General features: G+C 40.1%; 1 protein-coding gene across 1 annotated transcript in view; it reads right to left on the bottom strand.

Annotated features, from left to right (window-relative positions):
* adgrb1a (adhesion G protein-coupled receptor B1a) overlaps nt 1-25,556 on the bottom strand; it is a 162,462-nt gene that overhangs the window by 21,728 nt on the left and 115,178 nt on the right. Inside the window, exons 19-25 of the mRNA XM_071468900.1 lie at nt 20,537-20,663; nt 7,814-7,917; nt 4,970-5,072; nt 4,706-4,856; nt 4,548-4,617; nt 4,172-4,238; nt 1,701-1,786 (exon numbers count right to left, since the gene is read on the bottom strand). Coding sequence (XP_071325001.1) covers nt 1,701-1,786; nt 4,172-4,238; nt 4,548-4,617; nt 4,706-4,856; nt 4,970-5,072; nt 7,814-7,917; nt 20,537-20,663 — 708 coding nt within the window. The remainder of the gene's footprint in view (nt 1-1,700; nt 1,787-4,171; nt 4,239-4,547; nt 4,618-4,705; nt 4,857-4,969; nt 5,073-7,813; nt 7,918-20,536; nt 20,664-25,556) is intronic.

Below are 25,556 nucleotides of genomic sequence, written 5' to 3'. Positions count from 1 at the left end.
TGAGTGAGAGAGAGGGGATTCTGTGCAAACTCAAACATGACATTTCAAACAGCAAAAACAAGTACAGTTGAACAGAGAAATCATTGAAGAAAGCAAACATTTTCAGAGAGAGAAAGAAAAATAACATTTGAATGCATCAACAATGCCAATGAAGACAAAACAGCCTGCAGGTAAAGGGGAGCAGGGTGCAGGTATGTTCTGTATTCAGCATTTCTGAAAGCTAATACCAACAGCCCAAAGACAGTTTCACACTCAGGTCACTAGTAGCGAGTGTCATGTGTTAATAGAATAATCCTTTTGGAAAATATGCTTGATGCTAAACCCACAGTCAGATGAGACTATTGATACAGTTTCTGGGAAGTTAACTGGTGGTTGGTCATGACAAACTGCGGTAACATCTTGTACTCTGCTCATTTTATTTATTGTTCCAAATGCAATGGTGTGGGCATTTTACATTACTATACTACATACACTGACCCCTCCTTTCACCTGTTGCCTGACTGACAATGGGCTAGAACTCTATACCTATCCTTGCAGGTGTTGATCCTTTATGGTGGGGGCCCGACATTGTTAATTTGGTCCTGCTGGACCCATGGCTACAGGCACAGTCTCCAGGTGCCTGTCTGCAGTCTGCTACCAGGTCTAACTCTTGCCCTGGTTTTTCTAATGTTGCCTGATATGACTCTTTCCAATAGAGGTCCTTGGATTGTCCCCAGTATAGCCCCTGAGCTGGGTCTAATTTGCCTTGGAAGATCGTATGAACAATGCTACCCAGCGCCCTCTCCTACAACCAGGCATAATAGGAAGGCATTTAACACTGAATAATGCAGCATGGCTGCTTGATGAATGCCTTGAAGGTGGAGGACTCACCACACTTTGGTATTATACTGTATAGCACCAAAGTGATTTGTCAGGTTAACCTCATCTCTTATCTCTTTAACTTGAACTCAGCGAAAAAGACTTTAAGGGAAAACTAGAGTGGATAACAAACTAGGTTTTATTTCTGAAGCTCTGGTCATTGTTTTTATTGGGTGTGACAACACTGTATTTTCCAAAGTAAGTGCTGAGATCTTTTGCCCTGTCTGGACTTTTTCACCACATCTCACAATCTCAGCACTTACTTTGTAGAGTACAGTGTTAAAACTAACAGATAATACATCTTAGTGAGGTCTTACCCTGCTTCCCTTTACGAGAAACAACCAAACAGGAGAAAAAAGACATGGATGGATTTACAGAGCTTTACATCAATAGCAACACCTGCAAACAAAGAGCAGCTGGAGGAAAATGCAACACATTTGAAACTTAAAAGACAGCAATGAGATGAGTCATCATCTTGCTCAGTCTGTGCATGACCAATAACCAGACATCCTTCCCCATATCTTTCTTGTCCTTCATATTCTTTCTGCTATCCATTTAACTCTAATGCAGAAGCACTGATCATAGTCTTAGTCTATATGAGAAAACAGAAAGTTCTTATCTTATTTTTGATTCAATTGGTCACATTTCTCTTTCATCTGTTTTTCTCTTTTTCTCACCCTCCTGGTGTTGGAAATTAAGTGACAGTTTGCCAAAGTCTGGAGGGGTGGCTGAGGATCATATCAGCTATCAGCCAATAACTGCACTTGTCCTTGCCCCTATAGCTGAGACATCAGGCTGGTTATAGGTCACTGTGTAAAATGGATGTGTGGTATAAGGCATACCCCGCCCTCTCCTTTAGTTTCATATCAGTAATGCCGTCTTTGGACACCAGTTTGTTAAAAACGAGAATCCCAATAACCATGTTAACCTGCCAAAGAGAAGAGGCACAGGATTAAAGCAGAGCAGAGGCAGTTTCATCACTTCAGAACATGCAGCACTACTCTGATGATCACGATGATGTATAATGATGATGATGAGCCATGCACATACACGTCAACACACACACACACACACACACACACACACACACACACACACACACGCACACACACACGCACACACACACACACACCCACACACTAGCTGTACTTACTGTTGGCTCTGAACTGGAAATACTAAGAATCTTAAATGTTAGAGACAAAATCTATCAGGCACCCAATGAAGCATGAGAAGTAAAAAATAGTTGAAGGAATGGATTGTTAACATACGAATGAATTTTTCAATATAGACAGTGTGCTGTAAAAAGAAATCATATATAAAATATGAGCTGTGTGAAATCAAAGGCAAGGGGAGGGGGATGTCCTTCCTGTAGTAATTCCTACAATTTTAGCACTTTGAGGGTTCAGCGTCTATAAAAACGTCTTGTGTGAGCTGCTCTGATGCTTTTCAGAGAGTGCTGAGCCTCCAGTATGGCTGCCAATTTGGAGCACTAGCCCTTTATTAGAGAAGCAGCTTGTGTAAAAAGGACACCCAAACCGAGCTGTTCACTTGTAGGCGGGGAAGAAGCACTGGGACGTGAATCACTGAAACCGTAGCTAATGGATTTGATTAGTGAAACAAGGCCACACTGTCAGTGCAGTGCTTGTTCTACCAGCGTTTCTGCCTGTGATGTAGCTCAGATGTAGGTTGAACACGAGGGGAGCTGAGGTAATGATTATGCAGTTGTAAACAAAGATTTGGGCAAATGACATAATCTTGATTTTTGAACTGAGAAGAAGTAAATACAACCCCTGAAGAAAACAGTCAAAGTTGAGCTGCATGTGCTGATGGTCTGCTTTATAAAAATTTAACAGTAGTCTAAATATGCCGTGCACAAATGTTTGGGCACCACACTAAGCCAGTGGTTAGTTTATTTTTTGTTTGTGTTTGTTTTGCATACAACTGTATATGAATTAATTTCATGATTGAGGAGGTAGAAAACATCATTATATATCATATTCATATAAGATATTGTATGAATATAACTGCTGCAGAATCCAATACGTTTTATATTGCTACAAATTGCAATTACATTTAGAAATTGTACCATATCTACTTTCCAAAGCACCTTATGCTATAGTTACCTTTATTATAGCATATTAATGCTGATTTAGACTTCAATTATGTTTGAGTTATCCTTATATAAGGACATCTGCCTGCCAACCAAAAGCTTGTATTTTTCATAGTCCTTTTGTTATTTATTATTTCCACAATCAAATCCTACCTGTACAATGTAGTAATAATACTGTAATAATAATAACAATGAAAATATAAATAAAAAGCTAAGATAACAAAAAGATGAAGGAATTAAACCAGAAAAGGTGGAGATAAGGGACAGGGAAGGAAAACGGGATAAATAAGGAAAAAGAAAAGGAAAAAAGGACAAGAAGAAAACAAATAAGTACAGTTGGAAAAGAGAAGGTAAATAAGGACAGAAAGGAAAGAGGGAGGCAGGGGAGATGAGAGTAAGAGGAGGAAGTAAATAAGCAGAAGGAAGAGCAAAGAAAGGAAAAAGGGATGTTAAGAGGAAGTAAGGTGAGGAAGAAGCAGAGAAAATAAAGTAAACATCTTCCTTTAAGTTTATTCTTTTTCAGTTAGTCTGTATTCTTTTATTCACTGTCTACACACAAGGTCAGTCACAGGGCAACACAGCCCATCGTTTATCTCCAGCCTTGTGAGACTGTACCTGCTCCGCTATCATCCGCAGCTGTAACCAAGGCTAGCAGGCCTTTTATTGATAGTGAGTATTTTTGAGGGAGCGCAAAAGTAGCCCAGAAGTCCCAGGGACAGATAGAGACATGTAAGACATTAGATCAGGTTTGGGTTTAAGTATCCAATACAGGTTTGTGAGAGATATGGAATAGTCTTATGTGGAGTTGGTAACAGGCAATCTCAAGACGTGTGACTTCTCCTGCATCCCCCGTCATCCAGCTCACAAGATTTTCCATCACAACAAAATGGGCTGTTGACTTTGTGATGGTCCTATTTGACTTGCTTTGATGTGTTCATCTTTTCCATTTTAATACAAAGATGTCTTTAATTCTGTTTTTAGTTTTTTATGGAGTTTTACTATTTATTGCATTAAATATTTTACTAAGTTTGTCAGCATTATTAATATTATAAATCCCTGCATAGATTCAGTATATGCAGACTACATGTGTGTTTTTTGGATGAAAATTGATGCATGAGCTACTGCTATTAGTCTAATTTCATTTAGTGCAGAGTTGTTAAAAGCAAACCATGACAAACAGACTAAAGATGAAAAAGGAAATACCAAGACAACAGCTGCAGCAGGTCCAACAAATGCATAAAGAAGACCTCCTTCCAGAGACAGCCAGCAGCTACAAGAGAGCAGCAGGGAAATACAGACAGAGAGAGATATGATTAGAAAAAGTGAAGATGATGGAGAAAAGAGGCAGGGGCAGGGGGAGGAACATGGAGGGTTGTAAAGAGGATGGACAGAATGAGGTGAAAGGTAAAGGAGCATATGCATGGCGAGAATGGGAAGGTAAAAGATAGATGAGACAGAGAAAGAGAGAGGTTAAATATGCTGCAAAAATAAACCCACAAGTGTGTATAATATCGCTGCTGCATTAATACTTAAAGAGGAGGAGGGATACAATAGTAGGCCTACAGAAAAGTCTGCTTACTAGCTTGGTGTTCCGTATCCCTTTGCCTTGGTGAACCCAACTGAGATTGCAACTACTAGTGCAGGGAGACCTGGAAGGAAAATACAAATGAAGATCAACACAAGAGAACTGAGAGAGACCATATGAGGGACATAATGAACAGCAGACAGAAGGCCCACCCCAACCGAGACACAGGAAACGCTTGCGAATGATGCGATTCCTGAGGCGGCCTGTCACTGCCATGTATGACTGCCACGCCTCCGTCAGAACCCAGCAGAATGAGGACAGGAAGAAGAAATGAAGGAATGCAGCAATCAGGGTGCATAAGACCTGAAACATCAGAAAGAGAGAAGGAGGCTGAAAAAAAAAACATTAGGGAACAATTCTTGTCAGGAAAAGTGTATCACTGTGATCACACATCCGAGATTCTGGCTGGCTCTTACCTTATTCCGCGTCTGTGTCTGTCCAATGAGAATAAGGGCATTGGAGGATATGATGGAAAGGCAGAAGTTAATGAGGATGACTGAGCGCTCAGACCGAATGTACCTGCGGGAAAATGACAGAGATGAAAACACTTAGTATGACTGAATCTAGCACAGCAGACCTGTTTCAGCTATAAGCTTTTTATATGCTATCAATTATTTGATCATGGTAACCATTCATTTTGTAATTCAGGCGCTTCCTTTCCCAAAAAGTATATGTAAGTTCAATGTAAGTTCCAATATAAGAAAGTGATATCCAAAATTTAGCATCTTAATAAAGATATTATTGTAAATAATGTACAATAAGCAAAGCAGTTGAATGATGGTCAGACTCAGCAGCCGACTGTGCAAAAAAGAAAAAAAAAACATGAACAAAAAAAAAACAATAGTATGAAAAATATCGCATATGGCGAGAAATATCGCGATATTCTATATTATCGAATAATAACCACCGTAATGTTTACCTGACTATGGTCACTATGGCTTGTAGCAAATATAGAGATTTCATCTACGAGTAAGGTAGACTGAAAAAACTGAGCTCTCAGTTCACATCTCATGATATTATCCGGAGATGTGAGGCCAAGGATGATGACTGTACACTGTCTGGATTCTGCTTTATTCAGCCAGTCCCTGCCGGGTAGGTAACACCAGCTAACAGCTGTCTGCAGATATCAGACTGATGTCTTGTCAACACAAACAGTGCAGATGAATTAGTGAGCAGACTTTCACTTTCTGTCCTGTCAGACTGATCATTAAAGAGGACGTGCTGCACCTAGTTGAAGCATCTGCTACTGACAATCCATGTCTAACTCTATAGAACAGTATTTATTTACTCATTAATTTGCATGATGATGACACCCTAGTAAGTGCTGCAGGGTTTTTATTATTATTGTTCAACTCTTTTGCATAAAAAAATCTAGATGCGTCATAACTGATGCTAGCAGGGAAAAAGGAAGACAGGGAAGGACCGAAATGCAGACACTGAGGCAGAGCTAATGCATTTCAGTGATTTAATAAACACAGTCCAACAAAGGCTGATGAGATGGTGAGGCAGTCAGGAGTCAAAAACAGCAAAGGCAATCCAAAACAGGCAAACATATCAAGAAAGGCAGAGGCGAGAATTCAAAATCCAAGCAGTAGACAAATGGGTCAAAGTCAAGAAAAAACACAAGGAACAAGGACTTGTGTGTCCGGTTTGGGTGGGGCCTCCTCTCTGCTATTTGCAGATGATGTGGTTCTGTTGGCTTCATCAAACCAGGACCTTCAGCATGCACTGGGGGTGGTTTTCAGCCGTTGGGATGAGGGTCAGCACCTCTAAGTCTGAGGCCATGGTTCTCTGCCAAAACTCGGTGGATTGCTCTTGTCGGGTTGGGATGGAACTTCTGCCAAAAGTGAAGGAGTTTAAATATCTTGTTCATGAGTGAGGGTAGGATGGAGTAGAAGACTGACAAGCAGATCAGTGTAGCATCAGTATTAAAGTGGGCATTGTACCGGACTGCTGTTGTAAAGAGGAAGGCAAAGCTCTCGATTTACCAGTTGATCTCTGTCCCGACCCTCATCTATGGTCGAGAGCTTTGGGTAGTGACCGAAAGAATGAGATCATGGTTACAAGCGGCTGAAGTGAGTTTCCTCCACACGATGGCTGGGCTAGAGACAAGGTTAGGAGCTGTGACATGTGGGAGAAGCTTGGAGTAAAGCCGCTGCTCCTCTCCAAAAAGAGCCAGTTTGAGTTAGTTTGGGAATCTGGTTTGAATGCCTCCTGGGCGTGTTCCAGTGGAGGTCGTCTGGGAACGACCAAATGATGGGAGGCCCCTGACCATGCCTAGAGATTATATGTGTCATCTGGCCTGGGAGCTCTAAAAAGTTGGTGATGAGAGGGATGTCTGGACCTGCTGCCACTGTGACCCGACCCCGGATGAGCAGCAGAAAATGGATGAATGGATGGATGAATGGATGGACTAAGGGCTAAAAGCACACACTGGCAAAACACAACATTATGACAACTGATGGGTGGAGTTTATATACACAAGGACTAATTGGCAAATGAGAAACAGGTGGAACAGAACATTGGTGGGGAACAAAAGACAAGAAGTAAAACAAAAACAGATGCATAAGAAAATTATTTCAAAGTAAAATAGGAAGTAATAACTCAGAGTCTGGGTAGGGTCATACAGAAGGACAAATGATGACAGACGTGTAGATGTGTCGTATTGCATTTGCCAAGAAAAATAAATCACTGGTCAACAGTTTTAAGGGTGGAAAATTTGTTTCAAATTTTGAGTATAATGTGACTTGACATACTTTTACATTCAAGGAAACAGTTCTGCTCATTTGAAATTTAAATTCTGAGAATTCCACAGCAGGCTTGAACATCATTACTTCATCTGCTGGACAGTTTACAGTGTATTTCTTCACATCATATTGTCTTTCATTGTCAGTCAGCTGTATGCAGTCATGCTCGAGTAAATGCTTCTGGTCTTTGCAGCCCAGCTGGACTCCAGCATAAGGAGAAGTTTACCTTCAGATGGAACTTTATTACTTGTTTTTTTTTTACATATGAATGACTCACTGGTGTAGTATTCACAATTTTCATTTACTCAGTTGCATATGTAAACTAAATTATTCACCATTTCTGATGAGAAAACAACGATTCAAGTGTGTTCTCAAGAGACTGCCCAACAGCAGCTCCTATATTTAGTATAAAAACCTCTTGTCAGGAACACGCCAACAGAGTAATTTTCTGTTGTCTTTCTTTCTGTTAGTTGATGCACTGTACACAGCCCAGTCTTTCCTGCATTAGCTCACCTCCACACAGACACGTAGATGATGATGAGCAGCAACAGTGTCAGTGAAGAGACTCCACAGCCCACAATCAGCGTCACCGACGGGAGCTGTGTCTTGTCCATGTTCTGAGAGAAAGGAAGAGAACACAGAAGAAGAATGTGAATTAGTTTTGGTCGTTTCATCTACAAACATTATGATCAAGAGTCACTGGCCAAGCAGCTGCTGTTAGCAGATATCGTTCCTCAGCTCCAAATAATTGGAGCTCAGTTATCTCCCTTCTTTATTATTACCGTGTGACTACTGACAGCACACACACACTATAGAGATCCTCACTCTTTATTATTGTTGTGTGATTGCTGCAATCACAACAATTGCTCTTTATTAAATCTATCTTCTATTTTCTTCTGTACTTTTTTTGCCCACTTCTAGTCTGCACACATGCAGATACAAACAAGTGTAAGAGATATATGCTGCAAATTTTACCGGTGATGTCTCTAATGGCCGATTGTATATGAATATTTTCAATGAATTTTAAAATGATATAGGATCCTATGAGAAAGACAGACTCAACTTTAAAAGTGTACATGAAGCCACAGACTCATATAAAGCTTTAAAAATACTCACAAATGTTGCACTGTGCATCTGCTAAAAAATATTTAGTTTAGATTTGAACCTGTAAAGTGTGTTTACAGCTTTTTGCAGATTTTATCAGTGTGTTATGTGACTAGAGTGTTGAGCAGCGTTTTTTTTTGGTTTTTTTTTTGAGACCAGAAAAAAATTCTAAACTGCTCCTGGCTGCACAGATTTATCCCCATAAGCACATTATAGGCATCAGGGTGTAGCTACAAGCCTCCACTCTGAAAATGAATACATCTAACTCAGCTGAGGTTCAAACCTTGATGGACAGGTAACTCACAGTCAAGCTCTCATTCACTGCAATAGACACTGCAGGTTGAGAAGAAGAGCACTTCAAACATCTATTTACTGCACACCATCTAACTTTCAATTATCCATTTATTTGCAATGTTTCGGTGCTAAACATTCATCAGGGCAAATGGGTTTTAATGATGAGAAGCTTAAATAAAAGTGGCTGTTAGTCGGCAACCAATCACATCAGCCCACGTGCAACAGAAAGTAGCAATTATCAAACATCAATTTACTATATAATGATTTCTACTATCAGACAAAGATAGATAGAAGATTAAAACCTCCACACTTAAACTTTTAGATTAAATAGGTAAATGACTTTAAAATGACTGTTTAAGGCTCAGAATGCATTCTGAAACAGATTCATCCCTAAATGTTGTGTTATGAAAAACAGCATCAGTACATGTATCAATCAATACATGTACTGATCGATACATGTATTGATGCTGTTATGAATGGGGTGTCTCAGAAAATATTTTGAAGATGCCCCTAGTGAATCCCAGGACACCACAATGAAAATCAGTGTTTTGCTCCTATCCTTTGCTCCTATGCTCTGTGTTACACAGCCAGCATCACTGATACTGTGAGTGAGGCTGGATTTGGTCCGAGGTGTAAAGAGTTGCACCTGTAACCAAACCCAGCAGTGATGTCATGGTGTACTGATGCTCCTCTGGGTTCACTTCGATGTCCCAGCAGCAGCGTGAGTTGGGACTGCTCCAGCAGGGACTGGAGCAACTCAGTTACTGGAGAGTGACTGGAGGTAAGTAAAAAAATGGCATAATGCATCATAAACAGTGTGAGGAGCCGCTCAGCTAGCGTACTGCAGACTAATTGCTCATTATGTATTGTCATAGAGATGGTGACATAACAAATACACACAATGTATCGCAGCTTGTTCCATGTGGGATGGAGTAAATGACTATATCGCCAACATCGAGTACAAATTGTCGCGTAATTGTTTTAAGCCACTGGCAATGACAGCTTTGACGTTTCGCTTCTCTTGCTCTGACATAGGTGAGGCATTTCTGTTTTTGAATCTGTAGTGGGCAGAACTCAAGAAATCCACAGAAGCTTTAAGTTTTGTTCATGTTCTGGGTCAAATTTAACTTAATTGTGCTTCCCTCTTTTAGATTTAAAATTGTTCCAATAGAAACCACTAATAAAAACATAGTAAACAAGAATGTTTCAATGCAGGCAAATGTTGCAGAGACTAGAATCATCATACTGCTGTGATTTTATGCTTCAAAAGGCTAAAGGTCCCATATTCTACACTTTTTCGGTGTTTTATCTGAAGTGATGATAACCAGAAGAGAGATATTTGTGGTTTTAACAACCAAAAAAATATCTTGATGTTTTACATCTCCTCTCTCAGGCTTCTCTCTGGAGCTATAGTAACAACAGGTCAGTGATTTCCTGTGTTTTTTGAGTGAAGAATTATAATATAGGAAATTTCAGATAAACTAAATCCTGCAAGATTGGATGGTGGGTCCAGGGCGGTGGCTGCTTTCTTGTGACATCACAAAGTTCCAGAAGTCCTGACGGCTGGTTTTAAGGCTCAGTTTCTGAATACAGGCTGTGTGCATTTCTCTGTGGACTGAGGCTTTGATACTTTCACAGTATTAATATAGAACCTAGACCTGCTTTATAATCAGAAACACATTGGAACCTCACTTAATACAATATGGGACGTTAAAATTGTGCATTTATGAAGTGCTTTAGAGGATGATGACTTGACTCCATACACACACCAGAGGAAGACCAGCTCTGCCTCAACAAGCTGTGAACTCACTGGTGTGGTTTCAGTAGACAGGATTCTCTACTAAGAATAACATTTTGTGGAGAATACACACACACACACACACACATACACACACACACACACACACACACACACACACACACACACACACAATGGACATGCAGGTATCTGGAATCTATGGCTGGAAAGTCAGCATTGACAGGCTGGCTGCTTTTAGGGCTGTGGTTGCAGAGGAAGGTGACTTCAAGGTGATTCATGAATCACCCACAATACCTCAAATCAGCAGAAACACACACTCTCTCTTACACACACACACACACACACACACACACACACACACACACACATCCACACCTAGTGGTGTGTGGCAAGTCAACTTCCTGAAATGAACATGCACATGATATAGAACTGACTTGCTTTATTATCCTGACAACTGACATCTAAACACCATCCCCATGCTACAGCAGACATTATCTTGGTTGCCACGGCAACACTGTATCATGGCATCAGCAGCAGCGGGGGGCATGGGTGTTGTGTAAGGCTGTGTGTTTATGCCTGTGCTACTCTTTACATTTCAGTTTGTCAACACTGATCTTTAAATATAGGCAAATGTAACAATGCTTGTATCTGGTAGATGACTGGCCAATTAAATACATTCAACTGTACATACAGTGCTGTACAAAAGTCTTAGGCAGCTTAGATGTTTACTTTTTAAAACATTACATGACACCATTGGGGAGGCGATTGATCGACAATGACCCCAAACAATCAGCCAGAGCCTATCTTCAGCCTTCATCATCTTCATTTGTCAATTCTGATACGGTAAGCCAGTCATAATATGGGCCACATGACTGATTCACATTATCTGTTCTTCACTATGTGTGTGTGTGTGTGTGTGTGTGTGCCAAATGAGTTGTGACCTCAATGCAAAAGCTACAAAATATCAACAAAGTCACCACACACTGAACATTTACCTGAAGACAAATGCTTTATTGATCCCTCGAGTAACTCAAATAAATGTAACAATGAGCATGAAAAATGTTATTACTTAGTTTATTGTTTTGTACATTAGTTTTATCACAGTCATGTCTCTACCATGAGCCAAAATGACTCCTGTCTCATAAGGAAGACTTGGATTATAATATCTGTTAACTGCACAGGTGTATATACATGACTAAAAAGGTAATCACATTGGTTTCAGTGCATAGATCAGAGGTCACTAATAGGCAGACCATGGACCCAGATGCCATCCTACCCAGAACCAGACATATAGCCTATAGATCATTACATTTTCAGTGTGTTTCTATTTTAACAGACACAGTTTTTCTAGCCTTTACAGCACTGGTCACGTGACGGTACCCAGCCAATCATTGCGACTCCAGTCAGTAAGTGAGAAACACAGACACAGTGAGAGACAACGTCGGAGAAATAAGTGGGCAAAGTGGGATAGAAGAGATGTTAAGGCTGTTCATTTGTTAAGATGTGATGAGGTTTTTTATTATAAAAATTGAGACTGTTGGTTAACTCTTTGAGTTAACAATAAAGAGGAAAAATGGAAAGTGAAGCTACACTTTTTCTTATTTCATTTTGTAAAATTAAGCACTTTATTGTAATTTAACGGCTTCCATTATGTAGTCACTACAGCCGTTATTTTGAATTGCTAAAGAACTTCCTCCGACCAGACAGACCTTTGTTGAGGAAATTTTGTCAAATTCTTTGAATTTTAATTGAATATCCTAAATATAGATGTTTTAATCCCGCAGGCACATTACTGGATAAATGTAGCTGTCAATAAAACCCACATGGGGCAAGTTTCATTAACTGACTCATATGTCTGTCATTTATGGTCAAAGGGTTAGACTAATTTGTTGTGCTGCTGGCAGGCTACTGATGGAAGCAACACTTAACATCATTGGTCACATAATTTGTCAATCTCTTGACTTCATCTGCACCGGCTTTGTTCTGGATGTGTAGACCACCACATGAAAGGAAACCATGGAATTCATCTATTTACAATGACATGTCACTGTTACATGAGCTGGTTTAATCAGCTGGCTTTTGTTCTTCCAAATGAGTCCCCAGTTGTTTTTGACCAACAAATTACATTTTACTATTGTGAAACAAGATAGCTGCTAGCTAGCAGGTTTCTGCTGCTCTCTGCTACAAAGTTGAATAATAATTTCTGCTGTAAATCATATAAAAAAAGCCAAAAGATGCTCAGATTCATTTACTTTTACTTATTCTTTGATTAGATGGTTTCAATTTTGCCAATTTTAGACAACCAAGTAAGAGACCTACAACAGACTGTTTCATTAAAAAAGCAAATGTAGTTTATGCTATTACACATAAAATAGCAAATATATTATACAACATGTGTCTGTGTCATGTCTACATCAGCTCAAGTCAAATCATAAACCATATTAACAACATATTTAAAAAAAAAAAATCTCGTCAGAACTTCGAAGTGATTCTGCTGAGAAGCACCTTTGCAGTTACCAGTTTCTGTTACAACAACAATCCCCAGCCTAGGTGAATGCAGCATGGAAACGCTCCTCTCATGTCTCCTCCAAATAACAGTACAGCACAATACCACGCATTCCTACATATTAAAGAAACTTCTCCTCCATCTTTCCAACTGTTCTGTCTTGGCAACAGTAAATAAGGACCTCCACCTGTTTGGAAACAATGTTCCATTCCTCCTTTGCATTGTTACTAACTTGTATAATAGAACATATATTTACTCCAAAATTGACAATATCCTCACGTCAGCATGCTAACATGCTCACAGTGAGCTAGCATGTTGATGTTTAGCAGATAAAATATTTACCCTGTTCACCATCTTTGTTTAGCATGTTGTTGCTAATTAGCACTAAACACAAAGTACTGATGGGATAATGTCATTAGTTTTGCATGTATCTGGTACAAAACCAGAGAACTGCACATGTCTGAGGGTCAGAGTTAATACAGTTCATCATCTGGGGACCTCGAATGGTCATACTAAATTTCATACCAACATAGCTTCAAATTTTTACCAAAAATCAAAAAGTCAAGCCTATGGTGCTAAAAAAAAGTCAGGGATCACCAGATTCATCAAGGTTTATCATCTGGGCATCATGAATCCTGTTGATGGAAGATGATGAGATATTTCCAGGGTCATCAGAATTCATCATCTGGGGAACTTTACTAGGTGTAGCACATTTGGCAATGCCAATCCATCCTATGACTATCCAGAAATGTCCCTCCTAATCACAAATCCATCCTCATGATGGTGAAAGAGGAAAAGTCAGGGGATCACCAAGGCCAGGTGAAATTATTATCTGGGGACCACGAATGACTGCGGAATCACAATCTGCCAATCTGTCCAACAGCTGTTGAGATATTTCAGTCTGGACCAAAGTGGTGGAACAACTTTGCACAAAAGCCAGTTGAAGTGACAGTTTTCTCAAAAACAACCCAAGCCACTGATACTCAAGTTATTTGCAGGAGTGATGGTCAGAACCTGATGTGGCTGTATACAACAGCCCATCCCTGGGGTGGGGTCATGGCCAGATGAACAGAGTTAAGGTGAGGTGAGGGGACACTTTACAGAAATAACTTTTGCAGATGGTTTGGGTGAAAGGTGGGTGGACATGAGGGGACCAGGACATGAGGGAGTCCCCTCCCCAACCTGGCAGAGATAATTGGCTGAGTTCATAGCCTGTCTTGTCTCCAGGTTTGATGTGTGTGTGCCGGGACCAAGTTAATTAAATCCCTCTGATTAATCTGCACTGCAGCAAGTTCCTTCTCTAAAAGCGAGGGGGGGGGGGGGGGGGGGGGGGGGGTTTGGAGTGCAATGGGATGTAAAGGCATCTGCTGAGACAGACAAACTTTTACTTCCTCCTCAGCCAATGACAAAGCTCGACTGAAAGTATCACGCAGTGTCCAAACGAGAGCACTACCATCGAAAATAAAGTGACCAGACTGCATTATTCCACACAAGTGGAGACGGAGAGGCTCCGGCTACCACCGCTGAGGAGCAGCATGGGATGTCGTTTCCTCCACAAATCAGATGAAGCTGCTCCCAATATCAGCAGCCAATAAATACAATTGGAAGTTGCAACTGTACAGAGTGGACAGAGTGGATGATAAAACTACTGATCCAAATACAAATCAAAGGAAAGTCACTTATGTTTCCTCAGTGGGACTGAAGAAATGGCCAAGTTAATATATAAAATCTCTCCTGTTATCTGGGTCCTTATCTGTTGAAAGGATTAGTTGATTAACAGATTAATCAATCGACAACTACACTGATAAATGACTGACACTTTTGGGTTTGAGAAAGAACAAAACAAATAATTTGCAGACATCACCCTGGGCTCTGAAGAACTGATGGGTATTTTTCCCTACTTTTTTCACTACCTAAACAATTAATCTGAGAGAATAACCAGCAAACTAATTAATAATAATAGTAAATGTTGGTGCAAATCACTTACATAACTAAATATTTTTAACAAGCTAGAAAAATGAAGCCGAGCTGTTCAGAATGAGACACACAGAGATAATCTGGAGGAGTTACTACAATAATTCACTTAATGGTTTTCATGGTGAACTTTTCCAGCTAAAGGGAATATTACATTTTCTGCTAGTACAAATGACATCTGGCTATGGTTAGCCTAGTTTAGCACTGAGACTGGATACTGGGAGAAACAGGTAGCCAGGTTGTGTAAGGTCATAAATGCACCTACAAACAACTCTAAAACTCACTTTTTATTATCAGCTTATTATTACCTTATCATTAGCTCATAACTCGTTACTGTCATTAGTTGCTTTAGGGCAGTGACATGCTGGAGCTCATGACACTGAGTCATTTCCTGGAACCAGTGGAGACTCTGGAAAGTCACTGCCCTGGCCGAGAAATCGACCTGCATCTGACCCCTGAGAGCACGTGTACACTGGGCAGATTAAACAGAGGAGATATAACATGCTAATTAGCAAGCTTTAGAGGATGGATGGTGACTTTCTTTAGAGACAGGTTAGTAGTTTCCCCATGTTTCCAGTCTTTGTGCTAAGCTAAGCTAAGCAGCTGCCAACTCCAGTGATAGATTTACTGTAAAGACATGAAAGTCAAGTGTGCACAGATAAGACAGTGAATGTGTAACTATTCATTGAAGTGGTCATCTTAAATTTCCTACTCTGAATATGGAGCACATAATGAAACTTCTTCAGAGTAGGCCAGTGAAAGAAAACAGTTATGTTGTTTTGTTGTTAGTTATGTATGACATCTCTTCTACAGAGCATCAGGCTCTGCATTTCTGCAATTCACACAGAACAGCAGCTGTTGTACTATATTTTTTCATGTATTCATACATATTTAATTCCTTTGGACATTTTTTTACATTTCAACAGAGCCACATGGAACAGCTGCAGTTGTCCATCTAAATACAACGACCATAAATATCTTCAAAAGATGAAAACATTAATGTATACATCCTGGAATCTGAGTATGCTGAAACTCCAGTGACCTGAAACTCTGCAGTCCTTAACTATTTGTTTTTCTCATAATGTGGGCTAATTGGCCAAAAACCCTTGTCACTGCATCTACAGGCTCCTGACAGCACATTCAAACAGAGGAAAAGGCTTACACCACCCAAAATGATACAAGCACATACACGTTAATTCATCGTCTTTCACTTCAACACACTCAGGTCTAACAGTGGCAGTAAACTGGGCTCAGGCTCTGGGGCGTGGGGGGTAGGGAGGGTAGGGGAAGAGGTGGGGTAGGGTAGGGGGTTGCCTTTGACTGCAGTGCATTTTTCTTAGTTTTTTCTTCTAAAAGCCTGCAGCAAAGTTGGACTGAGCAAAATGGACACGAGAGGTGGCAGCAAGAGAGTAAATGATGAAGTAAGCACAGGGGGAGAAGGAGAGCTAACATATAAAGCAGCCTCAGAGCATGAAAAATGGTGTGATGAAATAACAGAGGAAGAGAGAATAGGAAGATAGGAGGAAGAGAGGAATGAGGGGGAAGACGGAGAGGAGAAATGAGGTCGGGGTGTTTGTCATGCTGGGGCTGTAGGAGGCTAGCTGAAGACAGAGCGGCTGGGCCATTTAGAAGCTACTGTTTGTTGCAGTAGGAGTAATTAGCATGGCAGCCATGGCTGTCTCGCAAAATAATAGAACGTGGGGGAAGGGATGGCAGCATGACGGGGGGGGGGGGGGGGGGGGGGGTTGCCTTTTCCTCCATTTCTGGCAAAAGAAGCCGTCACAATTTAGCCTCCCTCAAGGTGTGTGGAGCCTGCAGGCTGCAACAGAGCTGTGAACAGGCTGTAGTCTGCACAGGTGGAAGCAGGCTGCAAGTAGGACAGTAAATGGAGGAAGCCCTATTATTGGTTCCTTATGATGAGCTGGTATTCATATTTCACAGATGTACCTGTGTCAGAACAACACTAAGAAACAACAGCCACCAGCGGCTCTGTGAGGCTGTTCTTTTCTGCAGGCAAAGCAGTGCTTTTTAAAGATACACGCTAATGTTAGCATGGTAACATGCTCACAATGACAATGCCAACAAGTAGCAATAATGTTTATCATGTTCACCATCTTGTTTATTATGGTAGCATGCTAACATCAGCTTAAGTATTCCGAAACAGGCGCTAACAAACTTGAGTTAAGGAATCACCAGATTTACTACAACTCATCCTCACAGGAGCAGGAAAATCAATGCATTCAGGTGTTGTCACAACTTCAAAACCACAAATCTCACCAGCTCACCAACGTTAGTGAGCATCATCCTTCGGTAACCATCAGTGCTTGCACAAAATTTTGTGAAAGTCCATCTACTGGATGTGGCCCCTGCAGGGGGGGGGGGTCCAGACATGTCACTAAAACAAAAAATGTCCACCTGTTTGTGTCACTACGGCGAAAGTTAGGATTACCAAAGTCAGTGCGATTCATCCCATGGGCACCTTGACTGTCAACACAGAATGAGCAACACGCCACTAGCATGGCTAGCAAACAGCTAAAAAGACAAATAGTACATGAAGGGCAGTGAAACATGCCCTCAATGTCTGTATTCTTTCCTCATGTGAAATTAGACACAAGCAGGGCCAGAATAAACCCTTCAGTGGTCCCGTATGACCCCCTTGAAAAATGACTAGAATGGTTAATTACAAAAATCGTTGCCTTTCGTTTTGTGTGAATCAAATGATTGATTAATCAGGAAATTACTTAAAAACGAAATACCGCTCATGTGACCTATATCTAAATGTAAATTTGGCTCGTATCAGTGAAGAATGTATTTTAAAATCAAATTAATAGAAAACCACAATTTTCTATTAATTTGTATTTTATATTTCAGCAAACATAAACTTAAACATAATTGATATTAGATTATTGGTTATTTGTTCTATTGCCTGTGCGTTTGACACATCACATGATATAGCGTTTGTTTCTCCTGCTGCTGCCAGTGATTCTGGTGAAGCTACTTAGTGTGTCAGGCTACGTCCACACTAAACGCTTGCATTTTACAAAACCATTTTAAAACGATTTCTGTCCAGATTTATCTAATAACTATACTATACTAGCACACATAAAAACACATATCACATGACCATTCATGTTCACTGGGCATGCATGTGCTGGTGTAAACAGAAAGCAGAGTGTCTACTCTGCAGTTGCAGGAACAGCAAAGTTGTAGCATTAAAATACAAAATTAAAATTGCACAACAGCTGCTAGTAAAGACAAGGTCAGAAATGCTTGTAATTTGTTATCCGTGTTGCGGTCAACACTGGCAGTCATGAACGATAGGAGCCAATCAGGGAGCGACCAAAAGCTCTCTGTTGGAGTTTTCAAGCTAAAATGCTGCCAGAAGTGTTTCCAAAACTGTCACTTTTAGAGGCTTGAAAAAACTCCAGAGTAGCGTGGACGGCAGGAGTAAACAAAGGAGAGACTCAGCTAAGACTCCAGCAAGAGACCTAAACTGAAGTGAACTGAACTGACTGAACCGAATTAGCTCTGGCATGGAGAGGAGCAATACGTCTGTCATTTTTGATTGATCTGCTGATTCATTTTACAATTATCAGATTAATCATTAAGCCAACAAACTGTCAAAATGAATGTCAAATAGCCACCATACATAACAAATACATAACTTACATAACTTTGTCAACCAACAGTTAAAACACCAGAAGCAACTGACTAAAACCATTATTTACATGAGTTTCTGATTTTCAGAAATGTATTTTGATTATCAGCATTTTTCACTGACACACTTTCTCTCCAGGAGTGAGACAGCATCAAGACTGAAGGAAGGGGAAAAACAGCAAGCTTGGCTCTGTCAAAAGTGAAAAAAAAAAAAAAGTGGCACTTCAGCCAACACCTAGCTATAAACCTGTTAAAACCATGCTTGTAGGTTCAGGAGCTGTTGCATCATGGATCTACTTCTTGGCAAATTACAGCCAGGCACAGTGACTGTGTGCAGGTTCCATCACCACTGAGCATGTATAGAGACCTATATCAAAACCCTCTGCTCATCAGCCACTGTTACTGACCGAGAACCAGACACATGAATAACCTGCTGTTTGTCAATAAAGAGTTCCAGCACGTGACTCCAGCTAAAACACAAACACGTCTAAACCTTTTTCTGTTTGTTAACAGATGAAACAAAGTTAAACAAATGTTGAAAGACATATTTCTGAACTTTGCACAGAGCTAGGCTAACTGTCTCCTCAAAGCTTTATGCTAAACTAGACTAACCATGTCCTGACTCCAGCTTCACACTTAGTTCCCAAAGTGCTGAACAATTTCTTTAAATAGTCATAGACACAATTCTCAATCAGTCATTTCAATAACTGATGAACATACATTTCAGCACTGAGAGCACAGAGCACAAAGGAAACACACCACTGCAGCCTCTCAGCGTGACGACTGCCGCTGCTGAAGCCATCAAACCGTACAGCACCTTCACTTACATGCTCGTCTGTCTCAATCAAACCCACAACTGTCTTCAACAAACACAATCATACGTGCTCGACTCGAGGCGGGAAAGCCAAAGTGTTTTCATCAGCGTAGTCCACAGCTTCCCCCCCACGGCCTACCCTTCCTCCTAGGCCACTCAGGCAGCAGGATGAACAGCACACTGCCTCCTATGTCTTTAAGAAAAGCCTTGGTGCTGTTACCAGGGCAACTAGTGAACAAATTGCTTCCAAGGCAATTTCCAGTCTAATAATAACTAATCGCACTGAATGAAAATTCCCCACAAAGACACTGCCCTTTCCCCAAAGAAACTGGGGCATGATGGAGTCACTGGGATTCTGCTGTGATTTAAAAAAAATAAATAAATGAAAAACCATTATCATACACATGCACACACACACACACATATACGCACACACACTGCTGGCTCACTGTGTCCAGCTGCAGCCACGATGGAAGGGGAGTGTGTTCTGTAGCTTAGCTACAGCTCTTATTAAAAATGTGTCTTCCTTTTTGTTGTACACAAGATTGAATTGCCATGAAGCATGTCCTCTACGGGGCCTGGTAACCATGGCAACACCAGTGACAGTGTAATATGTTAAAATATGCTACTATGAACATCAATTGTTGGTGTTCACATGAAATAAGGAAGGTGAAGGTGGGAGGGGGGTTTACATGCAGGTGATCATCATCTTAAATCTTAAATCCCACTCACCAGCTCCTGTATGAACATCAGCAGCTTACATCTGACAGCTGGATGCACAGGTTAGAACAGAGCTGTCCTTGTAGTGCACACTGACCCCCACCCCCCTCTAAAAAATGAATCATTGAATAAATGAAGTCAATGAATAAATAAAAATTGAAAGCATATAATAACCCTTTGCAGCATGGCTTTGGCATGTCCAGACACAGAGAGGAAGGAGGGGGGAGAGGGAGAGAGGGAGGATCTGTTGATATGTAATGACAATGACGCCCTTTGGTAGGAAAGAAAAAAAACCAGCTGATGCATTCAATATAAAACCTCACAAAAACACACCGCCTCCAGTACCTTAAACACACCGTCTCCGGTACTTCTAACGCCAACGAAGTGAAGGGAGGTTGTCGGACTTACCATTTCGGGATTGAGCCGTGCTAAAATGGCGAAGGTGGACAGTCTGTCACACACGCATTTGGTTCTGAACGAGTCGACTAGCACGGTTTTGCAGCCCCTGGCAGACCAGGATCCCAGCAGAGAGGAGCTGCACGGGAGGAAACACACACACGCACGCACGCACGCGCACACACGCACACACACACACACACACATACACACACACAGAAGCGTTGCGGTGAATATAGACACAGTCCTGGCAAAATAAATAAGAAAGCGGTTCAAATCCCACCGCGTTCCACCGGCTGTTTAATCCACTTTACATCTCCGCCGGTCGCAGGCGCAGGCGGAGGCGGGGAGCGGGGAGCGGAGAGGCGGCGGCGGGAAGGTTGTGAGCAGCGTGCTGCAGGTTTCTGCTTGGACACATTATACCAGCACCCTGTGAACACTGCCATCATCCGCAAATATCTACTGCTATTATTATTATTATTATTATTATTATTGTTAAGTAATAATTATAGGCTATTAGAAAGATGGTAATATGGTACATAATTAGGTGCCTAATCTGTAAATAACTATTACCCATAATATATAACTGTTTTCGTCAGTATCGATTTTAAATAAATTTTAAAAACAACAATGATAACAATGATGATAATAATAATAATAATAATAATAATAATAATAATAATAATATCATTTGTAAGTCTTTTTTAAAGTGAATTGCTACACTACAGCTCACTGTCCGCTGAGAAAAATGTCTGCATGAAGTAATCTTCATTTGTGTTTTACTCACAAAACTGTGAAGCAATGAGAATGAAAAGGAGGTTTTGACAACCTGCACAAGTTGGTAGTACTTTAATATTTGCAACCGCCTCTCTGAATGTTCTGTGGAGGCTCCTTAGTGCCATAATAATAATAATGATAATGATAATGATAATGATAATGATAATGATAATAATAATAGTAGCTATTGATTCAAAAATATCAAAATTTTGAGATGCTAAGTGATAATAATAGGGTTTGTAAAAAAAATTGACGTTCTCACAACTTTCAGTTAAGTGTACAAAAGACAAATAGTTTAGAATTTTTACTAGTATCTCAATTTTGACTTGTACCTGGACACTAATTGACCATGTTTTTTGTCACACTCACCACAAAATGGAAACGGATTTTTCAAAGAATGAAGTGCTACATTCCTCAATGGCTGTGGAGTCCGCGGGAGCTAGGTTAGATTTTTTACAAAGCACACAACTGTCACACCACAGACCCAGGTTTGCATCCAGAGTTCAGTCTGTGGTTACCTTCAGGCAAAAAGCATTGCAGAAATGATGGTGGGTTTTTTTTGCTGTTGTTTTTGATTTTGTTTTTGGCATGCAGCCTGTCATCAGTTTTGATCCACTTTGTACACAGAAAGTCAGCAGTTTAAAGGGTTTTTAGATGTTTAGTTAAATCAAAGCAGTTTGACATATTGTGGCTGTAGCGTAATTTAACACCTCTGGCAATTAGACAGTAAAACTCCATTTGGCGAGACCATACGTTAGTCTGCTTCAGTGCATAGAGAAATTAAGCAAACAAGTCAAAGTGATGAAAAAGTAGCCAACTGTTATGAATTAACAGGCAGCAACAGGCGACAGACTCCAGTTCCCCTCACACAACTTTACACAGTCTTGATTGACTTGGATTTGCATCGACCTGATTGTGCAACGTTTTGACTCAAACTTGTACTCCAGCCATGGAATCCAGATTTATTTGTCAGGCACTGACAATAGCAAGCACTTGAAATGTCACTCATCATGAAGCTAAGGCAAATCTATAGACTGAATTCAGGACTCACACAGACTAATCAAATAAAGGATGAGCAATGAGCCAATATTTTATGTAAATCATGTTGTTCAATGGGTCTTTTAATTATCATTTCAGTCTAACTTTAATGTGTTAGTGGCTTCAGGTCCTACAGTGAAAAGATTTCTGGGAATATTCTGCATTGATTGTATCATGGAATCACCATGATAGAAATACATCCTTCACACAGGACTTGCTGGTGCTGTTCCAGCTCCATTGAGACTGCCAGAGACTTACTGCTGCCACTCCCGTCAGCGTGATAGTGTGTACTAGAATCATCACTGAGCGTGTCTTACTCAAGGCTTTTTTTTGTCTTTGCTCCACTGTGTTTATGCTCCAGGTTCTTGTTTCCCATAAGGATCATAGTGATCTTCAGACCAAGCACTGTAACTAAGGACACTCTTTAAACTCTTTAAATAAGGGTAGATTAGTGGGAGCCTCCCACCCAGGGATGCTGAGAGCATCTTATGAAAGGTAAAGCTAAATTCATTTAAGTTGACTTTCTTAAACTGACTTAGACCACAACATGAACTATTAAGATCAGCACGCTGAAAGCTAGACTGTGAACTGCACATTCAGTTTTGTTTTCATACTGAAACTATAAAACATTTCTGTTTGTCATTTACAACACTTAGACTTTGTGATGTATGTATGCTTTGCACGGCTTACAGACAGTTTAAAATGTAAACTTACTTTAAGTGTATTCTGCAAGAACCTTCTCACAGTAGAAAATGCCCACTCACTCTTAAGTGTTGCTGTGGAAAATACATACATTAAAATTACAAGTGTTTGTGGAAAATACTGTTAACTATTATGATAAGTAGTTATTGGGAAAAGGGGACCCAGATATATAAATACCTGTATTTATTGACAATTGGTGCGAATTAAATATGTTAATATGAATATTTTTACTGACTTTATTATTCATGCATAAAGCAAAACTAATGTTTAATATTTTAATTTTAAAGTTTTACTTTACAGGTCTGAAAAAATATGAAGTCTCCAGGACAGAATCATGTAATTTTGCACTAATTAAACATCGACAGTGTTCAATTGTAGTAATTTGAATAAGTTAATTCCAATTAATTGCTGAAATAGTACAACCTAGAGTTTTATGGGCAAAAAATGTGCAAAGGCATAACTCAAAATTTATGAAGTTACAATTTTAAATATTTTTATTTCAGAAAGCTGTCTTTGTTTTTTCGTTTTTTTTTAATGGCTAATTACAAAGTTGTTTCTGGGAAACTTTCTGGGAAGTAATTATTAAGTTATGAATGCATTAATTCATATTAGCAAAACATCTTCTTCTAATATTTACAATTCTGGAAACAGAGAAACAAATGATGACATTGACAGTCTGTCTGCTTGAAGACATTCAGCTTCTGAAAGGCCTCTGGTCGACACTGGACACAACCAAAATGTGACCGAGCCATGGATCAACTCGGATCAACCAGTCACCTCATGGTATCCTCTACTCCAAACATGATTAGCTATATCTGGTTCAAATTCATGATTAAAATCAAAGAAGTGACAATTTAAAAGAAAAGTCCAATATAAAGAGTCTTAGTTGGGTTTTCCTCCACTATGAGTGTCCAGAACAACTTGTCATAGATTCTCCAAGTGTGTGGAGAGCAGGGATCATTTCACCCCAAAATCTAAAAGAGGTGTTGAGATGTGGTGAGTGTGAAAGCCACGGGCTATCAGTCTCTTTGTTCTCAAACCAGCCAACAAGACCTGCTGCATTTATCATGTTTCTGTTTGTTCAGGTTCTTCCTTTAATTTGTCACCTGTCTGTACAGCACCATAAGAGCAGCACAACGTTGACAACAGAGAGACGATGAGGGCCACAGATTACGAAGAGTATTTAACAGTCACACCCTTACACACCCATACGTTGATTCACAGAGATGTCTGTCTTTAAAGTGTTTGTGTGTGTGTGTGTGTGTGTGCACATTAGCACATCACCTTTAACAGAAATCCAATATATTAGGACTAAGTGCAGTTTGTCTGTGTGGCTGACGTGATTAGGCCTCTCTGTGAGCCGCACAGTGACCTGCACACACACCTGCCCACTGTCTAATTGGATAATTTAGGTGCTGGTGCAGCAGCCCTGCATGGGAGAATGTCCTCTGCCAAGAACAGGCCACATGGATGAAAAGCAGCCAGCACAGAGGAAATATATGAACATGGACTCATCAGTCCTGCATGATTTTGGGCAATTCAGCCAATAATGTTTATTTGACAAATAATGTTTTAAGAATAAATAAGGCTGATTCATTTTACTGTTAGCATGCAACAGTGGATCATTTGACATTTAACTTATCAGGGTTATTGTTGCTTTGGGGACTACAAATATAACAGAAACCCTGCATTATAACATGGGGACATGTCAAGTTACATTATGGGAATTATAAGGTCCAGGGTTTTTGAAACTTGACCCATATACTACGGACTGAAAGTAAGTATATAGAGTAGGAGGGTTTCCTTCCAAATGTAGTGCAAATTGTTATGCAAATATTAGGAGTTGGTTTGTCATAAACAGTTGGTGGAACTAATTCTCCAGTTGGGTGCCATTAAACCACTGCAGAAGAAGAGGGTGATGATGCATTTAAAAGGGCACCAGTTAAACTTCAAATGGTAATAAAATATAGCAATAATGTTTGTTTGGTGCATTTATTATCACCTCACACAGATCTGATGTTTCTGTCTCTTCACTGGAGCAGAAGCTTCAGGTCACATGCTTCATATGTACGTCAAGACTTCCACCATGTTTTCCACCTCGGCCAAGTGTAAATTTTTGGCATTTTTTATTTGCACATTGCAAATGCACATAAAAACAGGTGGATGGAAACCCACATCATATCAGCCTCTGCTGCTTTGATTTTTAACTGCTCTTTTTTAATCTGTCTCACCGGCCCACAGCCTTACCACAAAATGCCAGTAATCACTTAAATATAGATTTTCTAATTTCAACACAGCAAGATATAAACATACATTGCATTATTTATCATCTTTACTGTACCAATACCACTCGAAATATTGACTCATTACAATGTTAAAATCTAAGCCTTTTTTTTTTTAGCTTAATTAGAAGTAAAGTTACTTTGAAGCTTAATTTATTTTGACTGCACAAATCACCATGTTTATATCAAAACTGGATCAAGTGAAAGGCATCCCACATAGAGACAAACCCACA

This window comes from Trachinotus anak, unplaced genomic scaffold (genome assembly GCF_046630095.1).
Source record: "Trachinotus anak isolate AG129_WGS33_773 ecotype Australia unplaced genomic scaffold, CSIRO_AGI_Tana_v1 ptg000032l, whole genome shotgun sequence".
Classification (NCBI taxonomy): domain Eukaryota; kingdom Metazoa; phylum Chordata; class Actinopteri; order Carangiformes; family Carangidae; genus Trachinotus; species Trachinotus anak.
This window is presented reverse-complemented; position numbering and strand designations above follow the sequence as displayed.